The sequence below is a fragment of the Trachurus japonicus genome, chromosome 21 (assembly GCF_045865225.1).
Source record: "Trachurus japonicus isolate A0001 chromosome 21, Traja_1.0".
In the NCBI taxonomy this organism is placed as follows: domain Eukaryota; kingdom Metazoa; phylum Chordata; class Actinopteri; order Carangiformes; family Carangidae; genus Trachurus; species Trachurus japonicus.
Window position 1 is genome coordinate 35,801,683 of NC_140927.1, and position 18,143 is coordinate 35,819,825.

At 45.9% G+C, this 18,143-nt stretch overlaps 1 protein-coding gene across 1 annotated transcript in view; it reads left to right on the plus strand.

The window, feature by feature from the left end:
* ttn.2 (titin, tandem duplicate 2) overlaps positions 1 to 14,519 on the plus strand; it is a 247,891-nt gene extending 233,372 nt beyond the window's left edge. Inside the window, exons 236-251 of the mRNA XM_085766175.1 lie at positions 150 to 743; positions 826 to 1,116; positions 1,290 to 1,589; positions 2,066 to 2,368; positions 2,497 to 2,799; positions 2,924 to 3,192; positions 3,322 to 3,637; positions 3,734 to 4,039; positions 4,241 to 4,540; positions 4,817 to 5,392; positions 5,556 to 5,861; positions 5,979 to 6,361; positions 6,451 to 6,661; positions 6,754 to 12,558; positions 12,667 to 12,960; positions 13,220 to 14,519. Coding sequence (XP_085622301.1) covers positions 150 to 743; positions 826 to 1,116; positions 1,290 to 1,589; positions 2,066 to 2,368; positions 2,497 to 2,799; positions 2,924 to 3,192; positions 3,322 to 3,637; positions 3,734 to 4,039; positions 4,241 to 4,540; positions 4,817 to 5,392; positions 5,556 to 5,861; positions 5,979 to 6,361; positions 6,451 to 6,661; positions 6,754 to 12,558; positions 12,667 to 12,960; positions 13,220 to 13,512 — 10,850 coding nt within the window. The 3' untranslated portion in view covers positions 13,513 to 14,519. The remainder of the gene's footprint in view (positions 1 to 149; positions 744 to 825; positions 1,117 to 1,289; positions 1,590 to 2,065; positions 2,369 to 2,496; positions 2,800 to 2,923; positions 3,193 to 3,321; positions 3,638 to 3,733; positions 4,040 to 4,240; positions 4,541 to 4,816; positions 5,393 to 5,555; positions 5,862 to 5,978; positions 6,362 to 6,450; positions 6,662 to 6,753; positions 12,559 to 12,666; positions 12,961 to 13,219) is intronic.
* The last annotated feature ends 3,624 nt before the right edge of the window (positions 14,520 to 18,143 follow it).

The following is an 18,143-nucleotide window of genomic DNA, read 5'->3' on the forward strand; positions in this document are numbered from 1 at the left end:
TACAATGAAGTGTAAGGGAAATGTAAGTGCGCAAATAGGTGCACACCAGTAAATTCACTTTTCTTTTCAGGGATCAACAGTTTGTGTGATTTTAAAGACACCTGTAAACACACACTGACAGATTCTCTCCTGCCATGTCTTTCCTGTAGACACTCCTGGCCCTCCAGGCTCTGTGAAGGTGAAGGACTATACCAAGGAGTCTGTTGTGATCACTTGGGATGTGCCAAGCATCGATGGTGGAGCACATGTCAGCAACTACATTATAGAGAAGCGTGACGCCAACATGAAGTCATACAAGACCGTCACCACTGAGTGTAGGAAGACCCTGTTCAGGATCACCGGTCTTGAGGAGGGTATGCACTACTTCTTCAGAGTCCTGCCAGAGAACATCTATGGTATTGGTGAGCCTTGCGAGACAGCTGAGGCTGTGCTGGTGTGTGAGGTGCCATCAGTGCCTCTCAACCTCCACGTTATTGATGTCACTAAGTCCTCTGTCACGCTCCACTGGGAGAGACCACTGCACGAGGGAGGTAGCAGGCTTACAGGCTATACCATTGAGGCTTGCAAGGTGGGTACAGACAGGTGGAGCACTGTGGCAACAGTCAAGTCCTCAGTGTCCCAGCACACCATCCAACCTCTTATGGAGAATGACCAGTACCTGTTCAGGCTCCGAGCCACCAACAGCAGAGGAGCCAGCGAGCCCATGGACACTGTCACTCCAGTCACAATCCAAGACATCAAGGGTAAGAGAACACCTACACACATCTACAAATCATCACATAATCACCTTTGTCATTACTAATTCATGAACTCATCATATTCCAGTGATGCCCAAGATCGACATGACCAACATCCCTCAGAAGATTGTCCATGTACACCGCGGCAAACCCATCGACCTTAACATCCCAATAAAAGCCAAACCACACCCCGAATGCTCTTGGTCCTTCGCTGGTGTCAAGCTGAAGGACAGCCTGGATCGTATCAAGATTGACAGCAATGGCAAATACACCCACCTTGTCATCCGTGAAACCACAATCAATGACACGGGAGACTACACACTGGAGGTGAAGAATGCCATTGGAATGGCAACTGAGGTCATCAAGGTCATCATCCTTGGTAAGGAGATTTCATTCACTCAAATTAGTTACACAGAAGAGATTTGTGTGTGAGTTTAATTTTAAGGTTTAAGAATCAAAAATGCATTAACCAACAATATCTTTTGATGATTTATTCTACAAATGAAATTCAGATTCAAAACATTAAAGACTAATTGTGCTCTGTCCATCCAGACAAACCTGGCATCCCTGTTGGCCCAATGAAGATTGAGGACACTGACGGTGTGTCAGTGACAGTGAGCTGGGAACCTCCAGAGAAGGATGGTGGAGCCAATGTTGGTGGCTACGTGGTGGAGCAGCGTGACGCCCATCGGCCAGGCTGGATCACCATCTCAGAGTCGGTGACCCGACCTTGCTTCAAGTTCACAAGACTGACAGAGGGAACAGAATATGTGTTCCGCGCTGCTGCCATGAACCGCTTCGGTGTAGGTGGCTTCCTGCAGTCTGAGGTGGTGGAGTGCAAGAGTCCCAAGAGTGAGTTCCCCCCGTCATTGTAATCTTCCTGTGCCAGCATACACTGCTGAATTTTGATTTTACTAGTCCTTTTGTTTTTTGTCAAGAAATCAACTGAAATAAGTTTACAATTACACAGTAACACTTTAATGGCTACCAAGAATGCCGTAGCAACCAAAAGGCTAAACTCTGCACCTTTTTTCTGTCAACTAATGCAACAATTCTAATTAATAATTTACTGGTCATGTAACAGTAAAAAATAGTAACTCTTAATGGTCACCATCTAGTTCATGAAACTTCTCCCTACAAAACTCCAATGGAAACAGTTCAGCATAACCACTTATACTACTGAAACTCTTACACAGCTCAAAGTCATTTATGTATTGTTTCAGCCATTTATCTATTTCATGTGTTCAAGACATCATGCTATTTTATCACCTCCTGTCCTTCAGCCCGGTCAATTTCTCTTATATAATTCATGTGATTTTCCTTTGTAGCCATCCCTGGACCTCCAAGCAGACCAGAAGTACTTGATGTCACCCACGAGGGCATGACACTGACATGGCAACCACCTGAGGACAATGGTGGTTCCACCATTGCAGGTTACATCATTGAACGTAAGGAGGCCCACTCTGACAGGTGGATGAAGATAAACAAGAACCCGGTCACCATGACCAGGTACCGCTCCTCCGGCTTGATTGAGGGTCTGGAGTACGAACATCGTATCACGGCCATCAACTCAAGGGGAGCCGGCAAACCCAGCGAGAGCTCCGAAATCACAGTCGCCATGGATCCAATTGGTACGTGACAACTGTTACTGTAATGATGCTCAGTAAATTTTAATAATCAAAAAAACACCACCTATTTTCAATATGTATTACCAGTTTTGATTCTGTGTTTTATGGATTTTTTTTGTGTTGTTGAACAGAACCTCCAGGTTGTCCAGTTGAGCCCAGAGTCACAGACACCACCAGGACTTCAGTCTCTCTGGCCTGGCTGCCGCCTGAAGAGGAGGGCGGTGCTGTGATTACTGGATACTTGATCGAGATGCAGAAGGTGGACCAGGTGGAATGGACACTGTGCAACACCACACCTACCAAGATGTGCGAGTACACCCTCACCCACATGCCCCAGGGCGCCGAGTACAAGTTCAGAGTCATTGCCTGCAATGCCGGTGGCGCTGGAGAGCCTGCTGAGATTCCAGGAGTGGTTAAAGTCCAGGAGATGCTTGGTAGGAGAACAATTTAATAATTTATGATCTGATTTTGCAGTTAACCATCACACTGTCACTTAAAATGTTTTTTTTCTGTAATTTGTAAATCAATTGACAAAAACATAATCTGTGTCATCTTCAGGTTATCCCGACTATGAGCTTGATCATAAATACGAGGAGGGCTATGTGGTGCGGCAGGGCGGAGTCATCCATCTGTCTGTGCCCATCAAGGGAAAACCCATTCCCACATGCAAGTGGACCAAAGACGGTCGTGACATCTCCCACCGTGCCATGATTGCCACTCATGATGACATCACTGAGCTGGTCATTAAAGAGGCACACAAAGACGACACTGGTACCTACGACCTGGTGCTGGAGAACAAATGTGGCAGGAAGGCAGTGTACATCAAGGTGAGCAGCTATTGTGGCAGATTTTGTTGAAACATGACCTTTAAACAATAAAATGTCCTCCAGTATCAAAAGTAAAATGAGGAAATACATTTAAGTGAAATTTGTGTTTGTGTTCCTCTACTCCTTCAGGTCAAGGTGATCGGTCGCCCAGATGTTCCAGAAGGTCCTCTGGAGTTTGATGACATTCAAGCCAGATCAGTCCGGGTCAGCTGGAGATCACCATCAGACGATGGCGGCTCTGACATCCTGGGATACATTGTGGAAAGGCGAGAGGTACCCAAGGCCGCCTGGTGTACTGTGGATGCCCGGGTCACTGAGACATCGCTGGTGGTGAAGGGCCTGAAGGAGAACGTGCAGTACCATTTCAAGATTTCTGCTGAGAACCAGTTTGGCGTCAGCAGATCTCTCAAGTCTGATGAGGCTGTTACACCAAAGACACCACTTTGTGAGTATTGATGTTGCATTGCATGGCCAAAATAATTCACTTAAGAGCTTAAGTGTTTAAGCTATGGATTCTATTAACACAATGCTTCACCTCCAGGTCCACCAGAACCACCCAGCAACCCACCAGAGATCATGGAAGTGACCAAGACTACGGTAGCTCTGTCCTGGGCTCGGCCTCGCGATGATGGAGGCTCCCGTGTCACAGGCTACTACGTGGAAAGGAGGGAGGTGTCAACAGAGAAGTGGGTCCGCCACAACAAGACCCACATCACCACCACCATGTACAATGTCACTGGCCTCATCCCTGATGCAGAGTACATGTTCAGAGTGGTGGCTCAGAATGACATTGGGCAGAGTGAGCCTGGTCCTGCCTCAGAGTCCGTGGTTTGCAAAGATCCATTTGGTGAGTTAATATTACATGATGCATATTCCAAAATGGATACTCTGGTACAACTTAGTAGAACAAATAGACCGTTACAAGAAATGTAAACCAGTTGGAAACATAAAGGTCATTTTAGCCTTTGCTCATCTATTTTTATGTTTAGGAACGAGTTTTGTCGAACAAAGTGTGAGTTTGAATCTCCTTTTGTGTGTCCCTTTATAGATAAACCCAGCCAACCAGGAGAAATTGACATCATCTCTGTCACTAAAGACTGCATCACAATCCACTGGCTCAGGCCTGAGCATGATGGAGGTAAAGAGATTTTGGGCTACTGGATTGAGTTCAGGCAGGCTGGGGAGAGCGCCTGGAAGAAGTCCAACAAGGAGCGCTCCAAGGATCGTCAGTTCACTATGGGTGGCTTAATGGAGGCCACTGAGTATGAATTCAGGATCTTTGCTGAGAATGAGACAGGGCTCAGTCGACCTCGTCGCACGCCCATGGGCATCAAGACCAAACTGAGTGGTGAGCTTCTGCGGTCCAGATCCTTTCAATGTTCTGATCAGAGAAACATTGATGTGATATTTCATTAAAACATTTAGTTGACAATTTATTTATTTCCAAATATTTTAAACAGAATGTTGCATTACAGTAGCTAAAAACAAGTCTCAGCCAGTTCATGGTGTGACCTGACTCTTAACAATGTTTCTAACAATTTTACATTTTATTTACATTATACACATTTCAATGTTGAAGTTGATTTTAGATTTTGACTAAACTTTTCTTATTTTGTCTCTGCAGTTGGTGAAGCTCCAGCTTTGAAGGAAGACATCAAAGATGTAACCACCAAGCTTGGTGAGTCAGGCACAATGACCTGTGGTATTATTGGAAGACCACTGCCTGAGATCAAATGGTACCGCTACGGCAAGGAATTGATCCAGAGCCGCAAGTACAAGATGAGTTCAGATGGCCGAAACCACTCCCTCAGTGTTCTGACAGAAGAGCAGGAAGACGAGGGCGTGTACACTTGTAGGGCTATCAACGAGGCTGGAGAGATCGAAACCAGTGGCAAACTGCGTTTGCAAGCAGCTCCTCAGTTCCATCCTGGCTTCCCACTCAAGGACAAGTACTTTGCTGGAGCAGGCACCAGCCTCCGTCTCCATGTTGTCTACATTGGACGCCCCATCCCCCAGATCATGTGGTTCTACGGAAAGAAGCCTCTGAATGTCTCAGAGAATGTGATCATTGAAAACACAGAGAGCTACACCCACCTGGTGGTGAGGAACGTTCAGAGAAAGACAAACGCTGGTCGCTACAAGGTGCAGCTAAGCAACAAATTTGGAACCGTTGACACTTCACTACGTGTTGAAATCCAAGGTAAAAGAGACGATTGTGTCTACGTTTTAGTAAGCATTAGTTATATGCTTGTAGCTCAACATGCACTTGTTTGTAGTTTCAGCCAACAAGTAACTATTAATCTATATGATATATTTTTATGTTAAGGAAAACTGTTACTAATTTCTTCCTTTCGTATTTCCAGATAAACCATGCACACCTGAGGGCCCTATGGTTGTTGAAGGCCTGCTGAAGAGCTCAGTTATCATCAGCTGGAAGCCTCCAAAGGATGATGGTGGCTCCATGATCACAAACTACATTGTAGAGAAGCGTGAGGCCAAAGAAGGAGAACTATGGCACCTGGTGTCCTCCTCTGTCTCTGGCAACACCTGCCGTGTCCCCAACCTGACAGAGAGTGCTGGCTACTACTTCAGAGTCTCTGCCCAGAACCAGTATGGAGTCAGTGAGCCTCTGGAAATCCCATCAGTGCTCATCATCAAGAGCCCATTCGGTAAGTTTGTTTATTCACATTTGGTTCGCCAGTTTTGTTTTTTTGTGGCTGAAATGTAGAGAGATTCGACTGATGAGACAAGTAGAGCACTAATGTAGCATTCTTTGTGTTTCTCAGAAAAACCTGGCATCCCACAGCAGCCCTTCATTATGAGCTCCACCAACGACTCCTGTGTCGTCTGCTGGAAGCCTCCAAGCAGCGATGGTGGTGCCAAAATTACCGGCTACTACTTGGAGAAACGTGAGAAGAAGCAGAACAAGTGGATGTCAGTAACCACAAAGAAAATTGCGGAGACCAATTATGAGATCAAAGGCTTGATCGAGGGCTTCGAGTATGAGTTCCGTGTCAAGTGTGAGAACATGGGCGGCGAGAGCGACTGGAGTGAAATCTCGGCGCCTATCATTCCCAAGTCTGAACAGGCTCCTCGTGCTCCTGCATTCAGGGAGGAGATCAGGGACATGACTGTCAAATACCAAGCCAATGCCACCTTTGTCACTAAGGTAGTCAATTTAATCCACATTACACCATGTCTATGTGTTGAGTTCCTTTTCAGTGCATTATCTAATGAGCTTATCATTCCTATGACAAGGTGGTGGGTTATCCAAAGCCTGTGGTAAAATGGTACCGCGGTGGAAAGGAAATCCTGGCAGATGGAACCAAGATCAAAGCCCAGGAGTTCAAGGGAGGCTACTACCAACTGGTCATCGCTGCTGCTAATGAGAACGATGCCACAGTTTACCAAGTCAGGGCAACCAACTCCACAGGCTCTATATCTACAACAGCCAACCTGGATGTGGAAGGTAATGGAATGACTTGATTGTTGGAAGTTGATCATGTAAATATAAATCGTCATTAATAACAAACTTGTAATGTTTTCTCATTTTAATTCTAGTTCCTGCCAAGATCTACCTGCCCAAAGAACTCCAGGGAATGGGAGCAGTCCATGCTGCCCGTGGTGATCACATCACCGTCAAGATCCCCATCTCTGGCAAACCCGAGCCAGCAGTCACTTGGCAGAAGGGTCAGGAGATCCTCTCCAACTCTGCGCATCACCAGGTCATCACCACCAGGTCCTTCACCTCCCTGGTCTTCCACAAGGGAGTGCAGAGGAAGGATACTGGCTACTACGTTATCACTGCAAAGAACAGGTTCGGAATGGACAAGCAAACTATTGAGGTGAATGTGGCTGACATACCTGATGTTCCAAAGGCACTGGTTGTCAGTAACATTGGAAGGGACTCCATCACCCTGACCTGGGAGCCCCCTGCCAATGATGGTGGAAGCGACATCATCGGCTACATCGTGGAAAAGTGTCCCACCACTGCTGACAGGTGGATTCGGGCCGGCCAGACCACTGACTGCAGCATCACCATTATCAACATATTTGGAAAGACCAAATACCAGTTCCGTGTTATTGCTGAGAACCAGTTTGGCTTGAGCCATCCCTCTCACCCAACTGAGCCTATCACTACAAAGGAAGACACGTCTGTTATTAGGAACTACGATGAGGAAGTGGATGAAACCAGAGAGATCACCAAGGAGGAGGCTCTGTTCTACAAGGTGAAAGAGCTGTCCTCAAAGTACACCATCTCTGAGGAGCTGGCTCGCTGCCAGTTTGGAGCAGTCCACCGTTGTGTGGAGATTGCCACTAAGAAGACCTTCATGGCAAAGTTCATTAAGGTCAGAGGAACTGATCGAGAGTTGGTCCTCAGGGAAATTGAGGCCCTCAACGTGGCAAGACACAAGAACATCATCTACTTGCATGAGTACTTTGAGAGCATGGAGGAGATTATCCTGATCTTTGAATTCATTTCTGGGGTTGACATCTTCGAGCGCCTTGGCACCAGCAACTTTGAGCTTACGGAGCAGGAGATTGTCCGTTACCTGAGACAAGTCTGCTCTTCTCTCAAGTTCTTGCATAGTCACAACTATGGCCACTTTGATGTCCGGCCAGACAACATTGTCTACACCACAAGGAAAAGCACCATCATAAAGATTATTGAGATGGGCCAAGCTAGGTTGCTGGTACCAGGAGAGAACATCAGAATGTTGTTCACAGCTCCTGAGTACTGTGCCCCTGAGGTCCATCGCCATGACCTAGTTACAACAGCCACTGATATGTGGTCTGTTGGTGTTATGGCCTATGTTCTGCTCAGTGGCCTTAATCCATTTGCAGCAGAGTCCATAACAAAGATGATTGAGAACATTTCCAGCTGTGAATATATCTTTGACAGTGAAGCATTTAAGGACATCAGCCTGGAGGCTATGGACTTTGTGGACAGACTTCTAGTCAAGGACAGGAAGCTCCGTATGACAGCCCATGAGGCTCTGGAGCACCCATGGCTCAGGATGAAGATTGAGCTTGTCAGCAATAAGGCCATTAGGACCCTGAGACACAGAAGGTACTACCAGTATCTGGCAAAGAGGATTGATACCATTGTATCATCAGCTCGAATTGCATATGGTGGCGCCTTCAAGAACCAGAGAGGACTGGCTGTAGGTAAAGTGAAGATTGGAACTGAGTACCAAGGACTCCGTGCTGGTCCAGTCATGCATGGCTCGGCTGAGGAAGGAGGCCATGTCAGATTCACTTGTAGCATCTCCAACTATGACAAGAGTACACAAGTGTCATGGTACTTCGGGAACCGCCAACTACACCCAAGCCCCAAGTATGAGATTACCTACAGTAATGGTTTTGCCAGCATCTATGTAAAGGACATTGAAGAGAGTGATGATGGTGTGTATAGATGCAAGGTGGTGAGTGATGATGGCGAGGACAGTGCTTATGGAGAGCTCTTTGTTGAGACAGTGAGGAGCATCAGGCAGCACTATATCAGCCGCTCCATCAAGAAACTGAGGAGGAGAGTAGACAAGACTAAGATCTTGCAGAGACCACCAGAGTTCACTTTGCCTCTCTACAATCGCGCTGCCTACATTGGTGAAGATGTCCGCTTCGGTGTCACTATCACTGTGCATCCAGAGCCTCAGGTAGCATGGCTTAAGAACGGAGAGAGAATCAAGCCAGGTGACGATGACAGCAAGTACACATTTACCAGTGACAAGGGTCTGTACCAGCTGATGATCCACAACCTGGACATGAGTGATGATGCTGAATACACAGTCATGGCCCATAACAAGTTTGGAGAAGACAGCTGCCAGGCCCGTCTCACTGTAACACCTCATCCTGTATCAGAAGAAACTATGAGGCCCATGTTCAAACGTCTGCTGGCTAATGTTGATTGTACTGAGGGCCATAGTGTCCGCTTTGAACTCAGAGTGTCAGGAATCCCAGCTCCTACTCTGAAGTGGCAAAAGGACGGTCAGCCATTACAGTTTGGTCCCAAGGTGGTTGTCATACAAGAGGATGTTGACTACCATGTCCTGCACATCAGAGAGACTCTGCTCGAGGACTCTGGTGTGTACAAGGTCACTGCAACCAACTCCACTGGCTCTGTAAGCTGCCAGGCTACACTGAAGGTTGACCGCCTTACCTACACCAGGAGAGAGTACAAGACCGAGGAGGAGAAATACAGACACATTCAGAAGCAAATTGAGAAGACCAACAAGATGGCTGAGCACATCGCTGCCACTGAGGAGCTTGTACCTCTTAACCCCACAGCTCAGGAAGCCATCAAATTTGCTGCAGAGATGTACAAGCCTGCAGTGAGCACCAAAAATGTTGAGGGTGAGTTTGACATCACAGTGCACAAGTCTGAGACCAAGAAGCTAGAGGAGGAAAGAAGGATCTTCATGCCATATGAGATTCCTGAGCCTTTACACCATGATCCCACTGTTCTGGATGAAGACAAAACTATCAAGCAATTTGTACCTCTGTCAGACATGAAGTGGTACAAAAAGCTGAGAGACCAGTATGAGATTCCAGAGAGAATGGAGAGGATTGTGCAGAAGAGGCAGAGACGTATTCGCCTGTCAAGGTGGGAACAGTTCTATGTCATGCCCCTCCCCCGAATCACTGACCAGTACAGGCCAAGATGGCGTATTCCAAAACTTAGTCTGGATGATCTGGAGACTGTCAGACCCGCCCGCCGTTCACCTTCCCCTGAATCTGAGGTGTCCTTCAGATCCAGGAGGAGATCTCTCGGAGACCTTAGTGATGAGGAGCTGCTGGTGCCCGTGGACGACTACCTTTCAAGGAGGAGAGCAAGTGCGGAGAAAATGATGCTGGAGGATGAACTTGAGCTCGGCTTCTCTGCCTCTCCTGCCATTAGCCCTGTGCGTATTGAGAGACGCGCTGTGGAACACGAAGAGAGGAGGCATGAGGTTAGACACGAGGCTGTTGAGGTTTCTGCTACAAAGAAGAAACGTACTGTTTCCCAGTTCATGAGAAGGAGAAGGTCTTTGTCACCCACATACATCGAGCTCATGCGTCCAGTCTCAGAGCTGATCAGACCATCTCGTGCCCGGCCCTCTGTTGAGGTTGAGGTGGAGGGAGAGATTGTGGAGAGAAGGTCCCCCACCCCAGAGAGGACCCGTCCCCGATCTCCCAGCCCCATAAGGTCAGTTGAGAGGTCATCCCGTTCTTCCTCCAGATTTGAGCGGTCAGCCCGCTTTGACATCATGTCACGCTATGAGGCCAGAAAAGCTTCTCTGAAGGCTGAGAGGAAATATCAGGTGGTTAGCCAGACACCTTTCAGTCTTGACCACGCTCCCCGTGTGACCGTCAGAATGCGCTCCCATCGCATACCCCTCGGCCAAGACACCAAATTCACCTTGAACATCCAAACCAAGCCAGAGGCTGAGATCCAGTGGTTCCACAATGGAACTGTAATCTCTGAAAGCAGCGAGAAATACATTTTCTCCAACTTGAGTGGTGTTCTGTCTATCACTATCCTGGAGTGCCAGGAGGAGGATAGCGGCACATACCGCTGTGTGTGCTCTAACTCCAAGGGAGAGGCATCAGACTATGCCACCCTGGATGTGTCAGGTGGCGGCTACACCACCTTCTCGTCTCGCCGCAGGGATGAGGACGTTCCTAAAGCACATGTCCCTGAAGTAACTCGCATTGATCACTATCACACCACCCACTTCAAAGCTGGCTATGCCTCACAGACCCACTTTGAGGTGGAGGAGACCAAATCTAAGCTAACAGAGACACGGGAGGTTGTGACACGTGAAAGATATGCTGCGTCCTCTGAGCGGTATTCCTCCGCTGAGAGGTACGACTCTTCCGTCAAGTACGCCTCCACTGAATACCTGTCATCTGGTTCCTCCTACTCATCGGACAAATTTTCTCTAACTGGGAAGCATGCCACATCTGAAACCAAGGTCAAGTCATCGGCTGCTGCTGTGGCTGAGGAGGTGTCTGTTCACAAAGTGAAGCCTTCTCTTTCTGCCAGAATCCTCACCAAGCCCCAGTCTGTGACCGTCTCAGAGGGAGAAACAGCCAGATTCTCCTGCGACATTGATGGAGAGCCTGCACCCACTGTGACATGGGTGCATGAGAGCAGAACTCTTGTCTCCTCTCACCATGTCCAGGTCACCACAACTCAGTACAAGTCCAGCCTGGAGATCTCCTCTGTGACATCTTCCCATGAGGGCAGTTACACAGTCATTGTAGAGAACTCAGCGGGCCGACAGGAGGCTCACTTCACTTTAACCATTCGCAGAGCAGCTCCCAAAGAGGAAGTCAAGGCTGTCAAATCCCCTGAGCCATCTGTAAAATCACCCACTCCCAGTGTAAAGTCACCAGAGCCTTCAGTCACATCACCTACTCCGTCCATAACTTCCCCTGTCCCCAGTGTGAAGTCTCCTGAACCCAGCATAAAGTCCCCTGAGCCTTCAATTAAATCACCAACTCCAAGTGTTAAATCCCCTGAGCCAAGTGTAACATCTCCCGTTCCAAGTGTGAAGTCACCCACACCAAGTATAAAGTCTCCTGAACCAGAAGGAATTAAATCTCCCCGGAGCGTTAAGTCTCCTGAGCCAACCTCTCCTGCACCTGGCTTGAAATCACCAGCTCCAGGCGTAAAATCTCCTGAACCTGAAGGAATTAAGTCTCCAAGGGGTTTCAAGTCTCCAGAACCTAGACTCAAGTCTCCGCCACCAATTAAATCTCCAGACAGAGTGAAGTCACCTGAACCCGAGGGAGTGAAATCTCCTCGTGGCCTCAAATCTCCAGAACCTGCAGGACTTAAAACACCAAGAGGTTTGAAGTCCCCAGAACCTGTGGGAATCAAAACACCAAGAGGCATCAAGTCACCAGAACCTTCAGGCATCAAATCACCCAGGGCCTTAAAGTCCCCTGAGCCTGAGGGATTGAAATCTCCTCCAAGAATGAAGTCTCCTCCACCAATTATGTCTCCTAAGAGGGTGGTGTCTCCACCCACTGTCAAATCCCCAATCCCAAAGCCTCCCAAGGTCCTGAGCCAAGTAACAGCTGAGGCCCATGAGGGCTCCGTGAGGATGTCCTGTGTCTGTGAGAGCAGCGTCAGGGAGGTGGTGTGGTTTGTCAATGGGAGGAGACTTTCGCAGAGCAGCCACTTTGAGATGCACTACTCTGAGGGCTCCTGCAGCCTTCTGATCCATGATTTGGCAGACAGTGACCAGGGAGAGTACACCTGTGAGATGACATCAGAGGGAGGAGTCTCCAAATCCTCCTTCTCCTTCACTGGACAGGTGTTCCAGTCCATACGCATGAAGGTCACAGCCTACCGTGAGCAGCAGTTGGCAGTTAAAGGTGAGAACCCCGCTAAAGTATCCGAGAGTGTTTAGTCCAATTTCAATTTCAATTGAATTTCCATTTGGAGATTTACTTATTTACTGTTTCCATCTTTGCCCATAACAGGATCAATGATGATGAGTCACAAGGAGGCATCATCAGCCACGAGCTCATCTATGATGATGAAGAAAGAAGTCCACACAATGGAGGAGGCATCCTCCTTTTCTTCCTCCTCCCAGCAAGCAATGATGTCATCCATGATGGAGTCCAGCTCCTTCAGCAGCATGGCAGCTGAGATGAAGTTTGAGACCATGTCCATGTCCAGTATGTCTTCAATGGCATCTGAGTCATACGCCATGAGCTCCAGCAGCCTCACTGAGATGGCCTCCCACATGGAGGGATCCTCATTTAGAGCTATTGGTAAGACTTGTAAGACAAAATCTATTAAACAATGAAGGTGTCTCTGTTAAACTAGCAATGAGTTACTTACTTCTATTCTAATGGGCAACGGAATAGTTTTTATTTTGAAATGAAATGCTACATATAAGAAACTTCACAGAGGCGCAAATTATACCAATGTAACATGATTTTCCTTTGTATTCTGCAAAAGAATACAAAGGATAAGAATACCCAAAACCAACACTACTGGACACTGATGTAAATGCACTGTGGTTTTCAGGTTCTGCTCCCAGGATCGAGGCTCTGCCAGAAGACATCAGCATCGAACCAGGCAAAGTCCTGACGGTCGCTTGTGCCTTCTCTGGTGACGCCAAACACATCGAGTGGTCCCGTGGCGGTAGAACCATCGAGGTGACTGCTGGAGGACGCTTCCACATAGAGACCACAGAGGACCTGACCACCCTCATCATCACCGGGGTTAAGGAGGAAGACGCTGGAACCTACACCCTCAAACTGTCCAATGAGCTTGGATCCGACACAGCGATTGTTCACATTAGCATTCGATCAGTGTAAAAAAAAAAAAATCTAATCTTCCCCTTTTCCCTACTTCCATGCCTTTTTATTTATTAATTGAGCTAATTAATCTACTTGATAAAGATCTGGATTTCTCTTCTTGTAAATATGAACTATTTTTGTACCAATCTTGACATTAATTTATGCCAAACTAGACTAAAGTCTAAAGTTGTTATAAAATGTGCCATATTGGACAATTATGACTTAGGATTTTTGATCCGTTTTTCTGTGACATGTACATAATGTATATAGCCGAATTTAACGGTTATGGGAAATGTATGCATTGTTATTTATGACAATAATATTAACTGAAACAAAATGAAACTAAATGTAGTTTAACAGGAGAAAGTTTCACCTGGAACGAATACCCTGTCAAACAGAGAAACTAAACAATGTGCCTCAACGATAAGTTGAAGTCTTAAGATTGCCTCAGCAGGTGGAGAGGCTCCCTGTTGATGTTAACTCAGAGACAAAACTATGAATGCACTGCCGGAGAGTGAGAGCAGTGCTGTTACAATCTAACAAGAGCGTGAGATCCTGAGTGCTGTTTGCATATACCCTCATGTAAGCAGGACGACTGGACCTCGCGCTCCGACTGATTATGTCATACCGCCATTTTGATGACATGCTCACAGTGCGAGCGGCCTGCACTCCCTGAGCTCAAATGTTTCTTTTTGTTTTGTGCTCTGCTTCTGGCAAACGACCGCTTGCTCGGGCTCCTCAGTCGTACCATCAACCTGGCCAATCACGTGAAACGGGAGTCCGTCCTGTGCTTGTTTGCAGAGGCGGAGCTGTCTCTTGGAGGTCTGCAGCGTGTTTGAGTGTTAGTTCTTAGTTCACCTGTCAGTCAAGCTGGGCAGCACAGATGCACCTCAGAGGACAAAACTAGGCGTGGTCGTGTGTGTTGCCCTGCACTTTGGTTTGATTGAATTTAGAGTAGATTATTTTGCAGCCTCCTTGAGTTTTTCTCCAATTATTGATTTAATAAAGCATGATTATCAGCACTACATGTCGTCTCTGCTATGGTTATTGGTGTCCATTTTTTCTTCATGCATCTGTCCTGACTGGAAAATCAAAGTTTAAAGAGGCAATGAAGCACTCAGACAACTTAACATAATTCATTAAATGGATTTCCAGTGGACTTAAAAATGGTCAAACTAACATACGAAACAAACATTTAGGAGAAAATTGAAGTCAAATTTAGATTCACATTCACAGGGTTGGTTGCCTGGCAGCCTCACTGTCTGTCAGCGTAGATCAGAAGAGGAGTCTCTTTTTTCAGCTTCATTAGCCGTCGCAGCCATGCGGCTCCTTTTTAGCGGGAGTTGATGAAAACATACAGTTTTTTCTAAGTTTTTAACACTAAAACTGGAGCTGCTACTTACATGTTATCTGTGTAAGTCTGATCTTTTACATGTGTTATACTCACTGGTGTGGTGATGCACCATTATTCATTCATACCATTCACACTGGTGGTGGTAGCAAGCTATGCTACTACATCTGTAGCACTACTTGGCTTGGCATACATGGCTATGTGCAGGCTACAAGGTATGTTTATTTGTGTAAATTGTATAAAGCTACAGGATGTGCATTGTTGTGTTTATTTTATTATTTCTCTCCTTTCTCTTCAGTTCTCACAGATTGGTCGCTGACTGAAACAAACCCTGTTTCTAAAACATTCTCAGGCCTCATATGCATTACATTACATTACAACCCAGAGGAGCTACACCAATACCAGGGGCCTCATTTATCAAACAGGGTGTAAAAGTGCTACTAAATTTTGACGTACGACGAAAAGCCAAAAATGGCGTACACCCAAAATATTTACACCCCTTTCACAAAACGGGGGAAAGAGCGTGTAAAAAAACGTGTATCCACAATGATAAATGAGGCCCCAGGGCTGTTTGTAAGTGGTGCGGTTTTATTTGGAAGTTTAGAAATAAAAACAAAACCATACAGATTAGTCATAATTTTTTTTTATTGATACACAACACATCCATGCAAATCAGTACGACAAAATTATTTATATTGTTTTATACTTGGGTGATTATATTGTCAGTTTAAGCTCGTTAGGACTAAGATGCATTTATTGTAAGATCCTTAATTTGAAAACTGTCACTTTATCTTGCCTGCAATATTTAAGCAAAGCTGATCTTGCTGCTACCAGCAGTTACCTCTATAATTGTTCTTCTTCTTTTTTTTTTTTACTCATCAAATAATCGTGGCTCAGTAAACTGTTCATTATAAGCATCAGGTCAGGGAACGAGGCAGAGAGCATTTCACTGTTACAATGAGAAAATGAAAGGAGAATGACACCAAGGAAGATATGGTCAATGATGGACTATGAGGTGTTTGTGTTGCTAACGTTATGATGCACTGTTTGGTTACACATGTGCACATGTACAGCACGTGTAAAACATGTTACCAAATGTGGGGAATGCACATGTGATTCACATAAAATTGGGCCAGAACCTCATGATTCCCATGTGCAAAATTTTTCACATGTGAAGTTCATGTGGTTTTTCTGTATGTATGGATGTCTCGTATGTATTTTCGTGTATATGCAGTGGCTCTGAGCCCAAAACAAATTTCCCTTCTGGATAATAAAGTACAATCCAATCCAATCCAAAGCAAGCATGAAAAAATTACAGGTTGCGTAAAGGCGGGCTTACACTGCACGACTATTCGTCTGTTCACATCTCAAACTGCACGAGCGTCCCTCTTCAGTCCTACGTCTCAGATCAGTCTCAGACCCCCAGTAATTGCTCTCCACCACGATTACCCTGCGATGCCGCTGAGATTTGTGCTGCTCTATAATTGCTCGATTGTAAACATCAAATTGACATTGGTTCCTGATGTTGGTTCCTATAGCAGAGTCCATGGTGGAAGATCAGACCGACAAACACACAGATAGACAGCGCGCATCACCTCCAAGGCCGGTGCTGCAGAGAGAGAGAGAGAGAGAGAGAGAGAGAGAGAGAGAGAGAGAGAGAGAGAGAGAGAGAGAGAGAGAGAGCCAGCTGACGTGTAGTTCACCTGCAGCTCACCTGCAGCTGTCAGAGGAGCCTCGCTAGTTCTCTCTCTGGCCTGCACTTTAAAAGTTCAGCTGATCAGGTCAGCTGAGCTGAGCCAGAGCACAGTGGACGTGGCTGGTGTGTAGGCTCGCTATTTTATACTGTAACGGCAAGAAAAATAATAATCCTCCTCAATCGCTGATTGTCTGATAGTACGTGTGTGTGTGTATTTGTCGGGCTGATCTTCCATCACGGACTGCGCTGCATTACTGATCATCACCCGGTCACCCTGTCTGTCACAGCTGTGGTCTAACTTCAGCTTGTCACTCCCCTGTCCCTCCTCTCTCTGTCTGCCGGTTTTAACTCCATCTGATGAGGTTCAGCATCACACTCAGGTTCATAAAGGCTCTGTGCTCTGTGCTAAAACAATCTGTCATGGTAAAAACTTGTCGTATGTGCAGAATCGTGACGTAGGACCCCATACATTTTCCGTCACGACAAGAAATTTTCTGGCATGTCAGAAATTAATCGGGAGGTCAACGACTCGTCTTTAGGACGTCGGGACGTGACGCAGAGCCTCACTAACCATACGTCCCCATTATGCTCACGACCCCGCGATCCCTCTACGATTATGCAAATTAGGCTGCGACTCGTCTGGGACGACAAAATCGTGGCAAAATCATGCAGTGTAAGCCCGCCTTAATGCGTATAACGATGCATTAAGAATCCTACTTAAAAGACCTCGATGGCTGAGTGCGGGTGAAATGTGCGAGTGAAATGTTTGTAAATGCACGTGTCAACACCTTTAACGCTGTACTCAGAAACCTGATGTATAGATTTATGTGTCGGCTTGATGCCTCAGAAAACCAGAGAATTAACAGTTTGATCCACATCAACTGTAGCTCCATCAGGTATCAATCTCTGTTCTGGAGACACTGGTACAGTTGTCTCTTTTTAACTTTATAGTCATTTCTATTTTTGATATAATGATGTACATCGCTATCTCTATGTTTTAGCTCTATTCTCTATTGTCTGTGTTGTGTGTCTGTTGTTGTGTTATGTCTTGCTATGGACCCGGAGTCCGAAATAAAGATATATATATATATATATATATATATATATATATATATATATAAAACCACATTACATGAAATTAAAAGATTAAAAGACAGATAATAAAAATGATCGACAATATGCTTATTAGTTTTACTTTTTTATTAATATGTGAACTCACAACACAATACATAAATAAAAATAAACCATTTAAAGCTGCTTGGAGTCTGAGTGTGTTTATCATTAAGATTAAACACAAAATAAAAGCCCCAAAACTAAAACCCTCCTCTAACTCTCCTCTACACATCGTTTATATAGAAATATACAACAATAAAGAAATTAATAAATATTCCTGACAAAGACTCAACAGGACGACGCACACACACACACACAAACAGACACACACACACACACACACACATACAGCTGTAACAGAGGCAGTCGACCCGTCGCTGCCACTGAGATTTTATAAAAAAGCTTTTTGTTGGTTTTACAGATAAAAGTTGAATTAAATGATCATTTATTCCATCAGTCTGAAGCTGTTGGACTCGTTTCTCCTCAGAG